Here is a 9,569-nt window from a genome sequence, read left to right on the forward strand (position 1 = left end):
TTTAACTCTTAACTATTTACATTTCAGTGGTTACCTTTATTGGTTCATTTATTCAAAATGTTTTTCTTTTTTTTGAGGAAGGCAAATAATTCAACGTGAGTAAATAGTGCGATAGATCCCAACATTGTCCTGTAAAGTCATATATATCCCTATTAATAAATGTGAGTCAGTTTAGTGACCAAATATTGTTCACGTCTTCAAACTCCCAACTATTAAAAAAAACAAAACCGAACTGAACAGGGGGAACGAACGGATTTTTGCAACGTAACTTTGTCGTATCTGTCAGGGAGCTCTCTCCGTTCACCTACACAAGACAGCTAGTATAGTTTTCATTTGTTTCTACCTAAATAAATAGAACGACACGACGAGACTGTTACTCCAGTTACCCCTGGCCCGATAACCCCAAATACTAACGGCTCCCCACAAGGCCCATTCCCAGAGTTGCTTGTCCATTTGCAGGGCTCAACTTAAAAGAGTGCCAAAAGAAGGGTCCCCCCCCAACCCCACCCCGTCCTTTCTTCCAAACTCAGAGGAACTCCTGCTTCCCAAGCTGGCTGAGTCCACCACGTTGCTAGTTTCCGGAACGGGGAAAATTTAGGAGAGGAAGCAGCTCAGTTTAGCCGGCCCTCTCGGCACCGATCAAGGTTTCAGCTTCAGCCACGGGTGGAGGATAGCGAGGATAGAAAGGATGGACGAGGTCAGGCCGCAGAGCCCCACAAATCCGGAGCTGCTCTTGAAGAGGCCCAGCTTGTCCAAGGGAATGAAAATGTCACAGGCGTTTTTCATCACATCCAAGAGGAGGGGAGGGTTGTCCCTGAGCACCTGCGCCAGGAGAGCGAGCTGTAGCTTGAGTTTCAGGGCCAGCTGCTGGAAGCGATGGTCTTCCCCCTGGCTGGACCGGCCATTCGGGCAGCTTCCTTTCTGAGACTTGGCGCTGGTCTCGCGCTCCATCAGGAGCCGGATTTCGTAGGCGTCCCGGCTCAAGTTCATAATCAGCGCGAAGAGGTAATATCTGGGCATGGAAAACAAAACAAAAAAAGTGCAAAGGAAAGAATGAAAAATCCGGAAATCCCAGCTGGAGAAGAATACAGATAATCCTCGATTTAACGAGCCCTTTTGAGGCCAGATGACACCCAGCTGTACTTTTCCACCCCAGGTCACCCCAATGAAGTTGTTGAAGTGCTGTCCCGGTGTGTGGAAGCCGTACGGGTCTGGATGGGGAGAAACAGGCTCAAGCTTAATCCCTCCAAGACGGAGTGGCTGTGGATGCCGGCACCCCGATTCAGTCAGCTGCAGCCGCGGCTGACTGTTGGAGGCGAGTTATTGGCCCCAAAGGATAGGGTGCGCAACTTAGGTGTCCTCCTGGATGAACGGCTGTCGTTTGAAGATCATTTGACGGCCGTCTCCAGGAGGGCCTTCCACCAGGTTCGCCTGGTTCGGCAGTTGCGCCCCTTCCTTGATCGGGATGCCTTGTGCACAGTCACTCATGCGCTCGTTACCTCTCGCTTGGATTATTGTAATGCTCTCTACATGGGGCTCCCCTTGAGGTGCACTCGGAGGCTTCAGTTAGTCCAGAATGCAGCTGCGCGGGTGATAGAGGGAGCTACGCACTGGCTACCTGTGGCCTTTCGAGTGCGCTTTAAGGTGCTGGTTACGACCTTTAAAGCGCTCCATGGCTTACCGCATGCCTCCCACCGACCCGTACGCTCTCACAGAGAGGGACTTCTCAGGGTGCCGTCCGCCAAGCAATGTCGGCTGGCGGCCCCCAGGGGAAGGTCCTTCTCTGTGGGGGCTCCCACACTCTGGAATGAGCTTCCCCCGGGTTTACGCCAAATACCTGACCTTCGGACCTTCCGCCGCGAACTGAAGACACATCTTTTCATTCGCGCGGGGCTGGCTTAAATTTTATTGATTTTAAATTATCTATTATTAATTTTAATGGGGTTTTAGTTTTATATATTTTAAAGTTTTTTAGGCCAATTATAAAATAAGTTTTTTAATTTGTATTTTAAATTGTATATTGTATTGTTTGTTTTTATTTTTGGCTGTACACCGCCCTGAGTCCTTCGGGAGAAGGGCGGTATAAAAAATTGAATAAATAAATAAATAAATAAATAAATAAATAAATAAATAAATAAATAAATAGTTCGGTGATCTGGTAGTGATGGCAGAGCAAAGCTCCGCCCACCTGCCCGGTTGTCATTACTTCCTGGTTTTAACCAGGAAGTAATGTGTTTTTGACCTTCACGCAGGCGCGCGCATGTGACACATGCACGCACTCCTGAGCCGGTAAGGAACAGGGGTGAAATGCTCCCGATTTGGACCGGATCGCCCAATCCGGTAAGCGATGGCGGCAGGTGGTTTGGAGAACCGGTAGCAAAAATCCCTGCCTCTCCCCCACTCGCCCAGCTGAGCCCTGCGATCATCAGAGGGTTGATTTTTGTTTTGTTTTTTACTTTTAAAAGCATTTTTTCTTTGGCCGGAAAAATGCTTTTAAAAGTAAAAAAAAAAAAAATCCTCTGATGATCGCGCGGCTCGGCTGGGATTGTCAGAACCCTTTAAAAGCATGTTTTCTACAAGCTCTTCGGCTGAAGAGGTTGTGAAAAAAAAAATGCTTTTAAAAGGTTCTGGCGATCAGACAACTCAGCTGGGATCGTCAGAACCCTTTAAAAGCATTTTTTTCCTCTGGCAATCCCAGCTGAGTTGCCTGATCATCACAGGCTTTTAAAAGCATTTTTTTTTACAACCGAAGAGCTTGTAGAAAAAAATGCTTTTAAAAGTTAAAAAAAAAAAGTTAGTCACGCCCACCCAGTCACATTACACACACCCCCCACCAAGTCACGCCCACAGAACCTCTAGTCACAAATTTTACATTTTACCTCTGGTAAGGAAGGTAAGTAGATTTCACCCCTGCGGTTGCCAAGGCCCGAATATAAATCAGGTGACCCTGGCGATGCTGCCGTGGTTGTAAGTGGGGTAAACAGTCATAAGTCAGTATTCAGTGCTGTTGTATCTTGAACGGTCACTAAGTGAACTGTTGTAAGTGGAGGACTGCCTGTAACAGAGCTGGAAGGGGCCTTGGAGGTCTTCTAGTCTAACCCCCTGCTTAGGCAGGAAGCCCTATATCAATGGCATACTTTTTCGACACCGAGTGGTCAAACCGGAACATGTTGTCGTGTCCCACCCCCCCACTCCGACGAACGAGTCAAGGAAGTCCGTAACAAACTTGGCAACGAAGCCTCTGCAGCTTGCCAAGTTTCTTCGAGGTTTATCAGGGCAGGCAGGAGTCCAAGTTGTGACTTCAGCGATAGGGTCCGATATCAGCAAACTAGATAAGACTTTGCTTGACTCAAGGTTGGAATGCCAAAAGCAGGTCCTTTATATAGGCTGTGGGGTGTGGCTCCATGACTCAGCATTTATCCAGGCCTGCCCCACCCTTCCTTCTGCTGGTGTTGCCTCTCAGATCTCCGGAAGCGAGGGTCCACCCACCCTGAATTGTCTTCAGCTGGATCTGCTGTCAGCGTCTGGGAAAGGGAGGGGTCAGAGGGAGTAGGCCTGGGTAATTCCACTACCTGGCTGGCTTCCTGCTCTGAAGGCTGAGCCAAAGGAACGCACGTTGTATGAGTGAGGTTTATTGGGCTTCTCCTTTCACTCTTTGAATCCTCTCCGGGCATGGGGCCGGGGCCGGGGGCTGGAGGCATGACAGGCCATTCATCTTCATTATCAGACTCGGAGTCTGATAAAAGGCTGGGTTGGAGACGGGAGGGGCCCAGCTGAGGAGAGGAGGGAGGATGCGTCACAACACGTGTGTGCATGTTTGTGCGCCGGAAACCCGAAGGCCAGCTTTTTTGGCTGTTTTGGGGGGCCATTTTCAGGGCCATTTTTAGCCCAAAATCTGCCCTGAAAACAGCCCAGAAAAGCCCCCCAAACAGTCTGTTTTTTGGCTGTTTTTTGGGGGTTCCAGTGCCGTGAAGACCAGCTGGTGAGGAAGCGTGTGCCCACAGAGAGGGCTCTGCACCTCTGGCACGTGTCCCGTAGGTTCGCCATCACGGATCTACTAGATTTGCTTTATGTTCTCAGGATTGAATTAGCCATTTCCTCCACAACCCTCAAAGAGAGGACCAAGCCCGCTGGGAGGGAAGGGAGGGAGTTCCATCTCACCTGAATGACCGCTGACTCCACTTCTCATGGTCCATGTGTGGAACGAGGCCCGATTTCCCCGCCCACAAGATGTTGTCGCAGGCAAAGTACATGGCTCGGTTTAAATGGCTCACTGTGATGCAGAAACGAAGGACAATATCTGACAGGTGGATGGCTCTTTTGGCTGCCTCCAGAGCATCTGCAGAGTTCCCCAGTCGGAATACTAGAAAAAAAGCCCAGAGTCATGGATGCGCACAATCCATCCTGGCTCTTTCTTTCTTTCTTTCTTTCTTTCTTTCTTTCTTTCTTTCTTTCTTTCTTTCTTTCTTTCTTTCTTTCTTTCTTTCCCTTTCTTTTACTCCTTCCCTTCCTCTTCCTTTCTTTTTCTTCCTTCCCTTTCTTTCTTCCCTTCCTCTTCCTTTTTTCCTTCCTCTTCCTTCCTTCCTTCCTTTTTTCTTTCTTTTTTTCTTATAGAATAGAACAACAGAGTTGGAAGGGACCTTGGAGGTCTTCTAGCCCAACCCCATGCCCAGGCAGGAAACCCTACACCACTTCAGACAAATGGTTATCCAACATCTTCTTAAAAAACACCTTCCTTCCCTCCCTCCCTCCCTCCCTCCCTTTTTCCCTTCCTTCCTTCCTTCTTTCCTTCCTTCTGCTACCTCCCTCCTTGCTTTCTCTTGAAAGCTGCCTGCAATTACTGCAGGTTCAACTCCCACCAGGCCCAAGGTTGACTCGGCCTTCCATCCTTTATAAGGTAGGTAAAATGAGGACCCAGATTGTTGGGGGGGGCAATAAAAGTTGACTTTGTATATAATATACAAATGGATGAAGACTATTGCTTAACACGGTGTAAGCCGCCCTGAGTCTTCGGAGAAGGGCGGGATATAAATGCAAATTAAAAAAAAAAAAAAAGCTGCGGCTCCTTCTGATTCAGCTGCAAATTCCCCTTCAGGAAAGAACTAAAGCCCCATCGTTCTCACCTTCTTGCCCTGCCAGCGCCAAAATGCCCGCTGTACCTCTGCCCTCCCACCCCAGTCAATCCCCCTTCACACTTACGCTTGCGTCCCAAGCTCAGGTGAGCTTCCAGCTGCTTGATCCTAGCAAGGAAATCAGGCCCAGCTCCATTCTTCTGCAGGGCATAGCCTAGTAGGGTGCAGGCATATTGGGCAGCTCTAGGCAGAACACAAGAAAAAAAAAACAATAAAGAGACCCAACCGGGATCTGTCAGCTAAAGCAGGGGTCTCCAACCTTGGCAACTTTAAGCCTGGAAGACTTTAACTCCCAGAATTCCCCAGCTAGCAAAGCCGTGGTGGCTCAAGGCTGTAAGAAGCCTGTTATTAAAACCAGCTGCCTTCAATTACTGCAGGTTCTAGTCCCACCAGGTCCAAGGTTGACTCAGCCTTCCATCCTTTATAAGGTAGGTAAAATGAGGACCCAGATTGTTGGGGGGGCAATAAGTTGACTTTGTAAATATACAAATAGAATGAGACTATTGCCTTACACACTGTAAGCCGCCCTGAGTCTTCGGAGAAGGGCGGGATATAAATGTAAACAAACAAAAAAAAAGTTGCCAAGGTTGGAGACCCCTGAGCTAAAGAGTCTAAAATAATCTTCAAGAAACAAACCGGACAAGGCTAATTCATAAGCTTAGCAAGGCAAGTCAATAAAAAGAAGAAGAGAGGAGTTATAGGACAAGTCATTATCCTACAATTTGGTGTGGCCCAGATTTGTTCAACAGGTAGTTCTCGACTTACGACAGTTCGAAGTTACAACGGCACTGAAATGACTTGTTTTTCACATTTATGACCATTGCAACATCCCCGTGGTCACGTGATCAGAATTCAGATGCTGGACAACTGACTCATAGTCATGACGGTCGCAGTGCCCTGGGGTCATTTTGGGATGTTATGACGAGCCAAGTGAATGGGGAAGCCAGATTCGCTTAATGGACGTTGTTGACTAATTTAACACTTGCCGTGAATCCCCTTAATTATTGAGGTAAGAAAAGTTGTAAAGTGGTGCAAAACTTACTTAACAAATGTCTCGCTTATCAACAGAAATTTTGGGCTTAATAGTGGTCGTAAGTCAAGGCCTGACTGTAGTAAGATTAGAATCCAGCTGGAAATTCATCAGTTCCAAAAGTTCTGATGCTTTTAAGCTGGAGGGCTGCATTTACACATTTGTCATTTATTCCATAATTCAAGAAACTTTCCCATTAGGTGGAATCTGCAGTAGTAACTTTAACTCAACTGTGTGCTGATGATTACTTTAAGGAATTCCCTTGATTCTGGATAAAATTGTTGTTTCCCTAATTTACTGCAGTGGTTATATAATTGCAACTGAAGCATCTCTTGACAAGCTCAATATGGACAGATACTTTACTTGTGTCAATGAAACCTGTCCTCTTTCTCTTCTGCTAAACTCCCATCTCTGAAACCAGATCAACATTGTTTGAAAACTGGAATCGCTAACAACTAGGTATGGAAAGAAAAAAAATGGATATATCTGATAATGGAACATCAATCATTGCAAATGTTAAAGACTTTTAAATTGGTTTTATCGTATTTAAAACTGGAAAACTATTGGGGGGGAAAAATAATTTTGATTTTATTGGATGCCCCAAAGAATGTTCTTAAAGGATGGATGTCAGATTTTCTTTGTGGCAGTATAAAAAAAATTGAGGGGGTGTCCTTTTGGAACTATATAAATTGGAACAATATTTTAATAAATGTATGAGAATGTATGAAATCTCTTTTATATGCTATATTCCAGAAATATAGAATCTGACTTTTCTTCAAGAACTTAGGTTGCAGGATTGAGACTAAACTGATTCTGAATTTAATAACAGCAGCAAGACTGTTGATTGGACAATACTGGAAGAAAGAAGAAGTACCTACAATAGAAGAATGGATACTGAAAGTCATTAATTTGGCTGAGATGGCTAAAATCTCAGCTTTTTTAAAAGACAATACGCAGGAAAGGTATTTAATTGAATGGAAAAAATGGATTGATTATCTACAAAACAGATATCAGATTAAGAAATATCAGATTGCCTTTGAATAATTAGAAAGTTATTTTATGTAATGGGGAGGGGGTTGGGAGATGAAAAGCTTTGGATGAGGTTAATTGGATTGGAAGGGAAAATTTTATTCTATGTTTGGTTTATGTATAACAATACCTTGTGATTGACCCGGGAAGCCAGGGGGGAGGGGGAAGGGAGGGGGGAAGGGGGTTTTCTGGGAGGGAGGGGGGAAAAAAGGGGGGGAAATGTCTTTGTTTTTTTAAAAACTCTTTCAATAAAAAAAAAAAGAACTTAGGTTGCAAAGGTCATGGGCAATTGCTAAAAGAATTATTTTGAGAAATTGGACAAACATGATTCTAAATCAGTCATGTGTAGTTGATCCATTTTTGAAAAAGCAATTTTCCTAATAAAGACATGAAATAATATATTTGCCTTTCACATACATGCCACAATAGCTTACTAGGTTTTAATAATAGAAGGAAAATTTAGCATATGCTTAAATTCTATTATAAATTCTCTATTATCTTGCCCCATGTGCACGTCAGTAAACAATATCACCTCTGCAGAAAGGAGGAAATTAAGGATACACTTTTAGGAACAAAATGCAACATTCATTAGAATTAGAATAGAATAGAATTTTGTATTGGCCAAGTGTGATTGGACACACAAGGAATTTGTCTTGGTGCATATCCTCTCAGTGTACATAATGTCCTCATTACTGATCCCTATGCTGTCTTCATTGCCTCAGTTTCCAATTAACCACAAAGTTTTTCCAAGTAGCCATCCAAAGGCTCTCTTTGAAGAAGCGGCGGAGTGCAAATGGGGTAAGAGGTAAATATTTAGATGAGGTAATTAAGGGCACCGCCTTTTTCACTCACGGGGTAAGGACGAAAGAAAAGCAACGTCAAGAGGAAAAGTAAGAAAACGTTGCCAGAGTTATGACCATGCCCTAATTATGTGCAAGCCATATTTGCAACGAAAAGTCCAATTGGAGTCAGTGGGGCAACAGCCTTTTAAGTAGTTCGGTAATGAAACTTCTGCAGGAAAACCACCAAATTCAGAGATCACCAAAGTTCAGTCTGGAGCTACAAATATGCTCTTTTTATTGATACCTGCTAAGATTAATTCAACTTAAACCAAATGCTTTCCCTGAATTTTAAAAATACAGGTAGTCCTCCACTTACAAGTTCATTTAATGACCGTTCTAAGTTATGACGACACTGAAAAAAGGGACTTAGGACCGTTTTCCACACTTGCAACCATTGGAGCATCCGTCTGGTCACGTAATCAAAATTCAGACAGTTGGAAGCTGACTCATATTTACGACGGTGGCAGGGTCATAACTTACAGCAGTTCATTTAATGACTGAAGTTACAACAGCACTGAAAAAAGGGGATTTTGTCTGTTTTTTCGCACTTACGACCATAGCAGCATCCCCATGGTCACATGGTCAGAATTCAGCCGCTTGGCCACTGACTCACATTTATGACGGTCGCAGTGTCTCGGGGCCACGTGATCCCCTTTTGTGACCTTCTGGCAAGCAAAGTCAATGGGGAAGCCGGATTCACTTAATTAACCGTGTTACCCACTTAATTGCGGCGATTCACTTAACAACTGGTTTTTTGTTTTTTTTTTACATTTATATCCCGCCCTTCTCCGAAGACTCAGGGCGGCTTACAGTGTATAAGGCAATAGTCTCATTCAATTTGTATATTTTACAAAGTCAACTTATTGCCCCCCCAACAATCTGGGTCCTCATTTTACCTACCTTATAAAAGGTGGAAGGCTGAGTCAACCTTGGGCCGGGCTTGAACCTGCAGTAATTGCAGGCTAGTGTGTTCTAATAACAGGCTCCTTACAGCCTGAGCTAACTGTGGCACGGAAGGTCTTAAAACGGGGAAAAGCTCACTCCAACGTCTCCCTTAATATAAATGTCGGGCTCAATTTCGGTCGTAAGTCGAGGACTACCGGTAAAGTCCTCCCGGGGTTTGTCACCCACCGCCCTTCGCTCGTGCAAACCTGAAGACCCGCTCCTTGGCTTGGCTTTGGGCGCTGAAACGGACCCAGGAATCCATGGCGGAGCCCGAGGGGGTGGTCAAAGGCTGGACCAAACCGAGCAGCCTCGACCTGAACCCTCGCCCGTCTGTCGTGCCCTCGGAGGAGAGGTAAACACCTCCACTTCCGCCTCCGTTACAGGAGCTCGTGAGGGTCAAATTTATCCGAGGCTTACGATTGGCTCCCGCTGAAGGGATAGGGGATGGAAGGTGTGACGTAATCCCAGGAGCGTTCGCCTGCTTCTGTCCTCGATCCCCATTGGTTAAGGCCTTCGCCGAGGAGCCCACCCCAATTCCAACTCGGGCCGTCCGTATCCTGCACGACGGCGATTGGGCAAGAGGGCGAAAGA

The 9,569-nt window shown here is 45.5% G+C and overlaps 1 protein-coding gene across 1 annotated transcript; it reads right to left on the minus strand.

Annotated features, from left to right (window-relative positions):
- Positions 1–60: 60 nt before the first annotated feature.
- On the minus strand, positions 61–9,353 carry PEX11B (peroxisomal biogenesis factor 11 beta). Its single transcript, XM_058160470.1, has 4 exons — positions 9,185–9,353; positions 5,200–5,315; positions 4,162–4,363; positions 61–1,012 (listed from the first exon to the last, which is right to left on the minus strand). The coding sequence occupies exons 1-4, from the start codon at positions 9,238–9,240 to the stop codon at positions 640–642; spliced, it is 747 nt and encodes a 248-aa protein (XP_058016453.1). The 5' UTR covers positions 9,241–9,353; the 3' UTR covers positions 61–639.
- Positions 9,354–9,569: the final 216 nt, after the last annotated feature.

Source organism: Ahaetulla prasina, chromosome 17 (genome assembly GCF_028640845.1).
Source record: "Ahaetulla prasina isolate Xishuangbanna chromosome 17, ASM2864084v1, whole genome shotgun sequence".
Lineage (NCBI taxonomy): Eukaryota > Metazoa > Chordata > Lepidosauria > Squamata > Colubridae > Ahaetulla > Ahaetulla prasina.

Bases quoted from the DNA above. Each gene is read 5' to 3' on its own strand.
- PEX11B (XM_058160470.1), bottom strand. From the start codon at position 9,240: ATGGATTCCTGGGTCCGTTTCAGCGCCCAAAGCCAAGCCAAGGAGCGG. The intron at 5,316-9,184 runs GTTTGCACGAGC...TGTTCTGCCTAG, and splicing joins GCCAAGGAGCGGGTCTTCAG to AGCTGCCCAATATGCCTGCA. The intron at 4,364-5,199 runs GTAAGTGTGAAG...CTTTTTTTCTAG, and splicing joins CCTGAGCTTGGGACGCAAGC to TATTCCGACTGGGGAACTCT.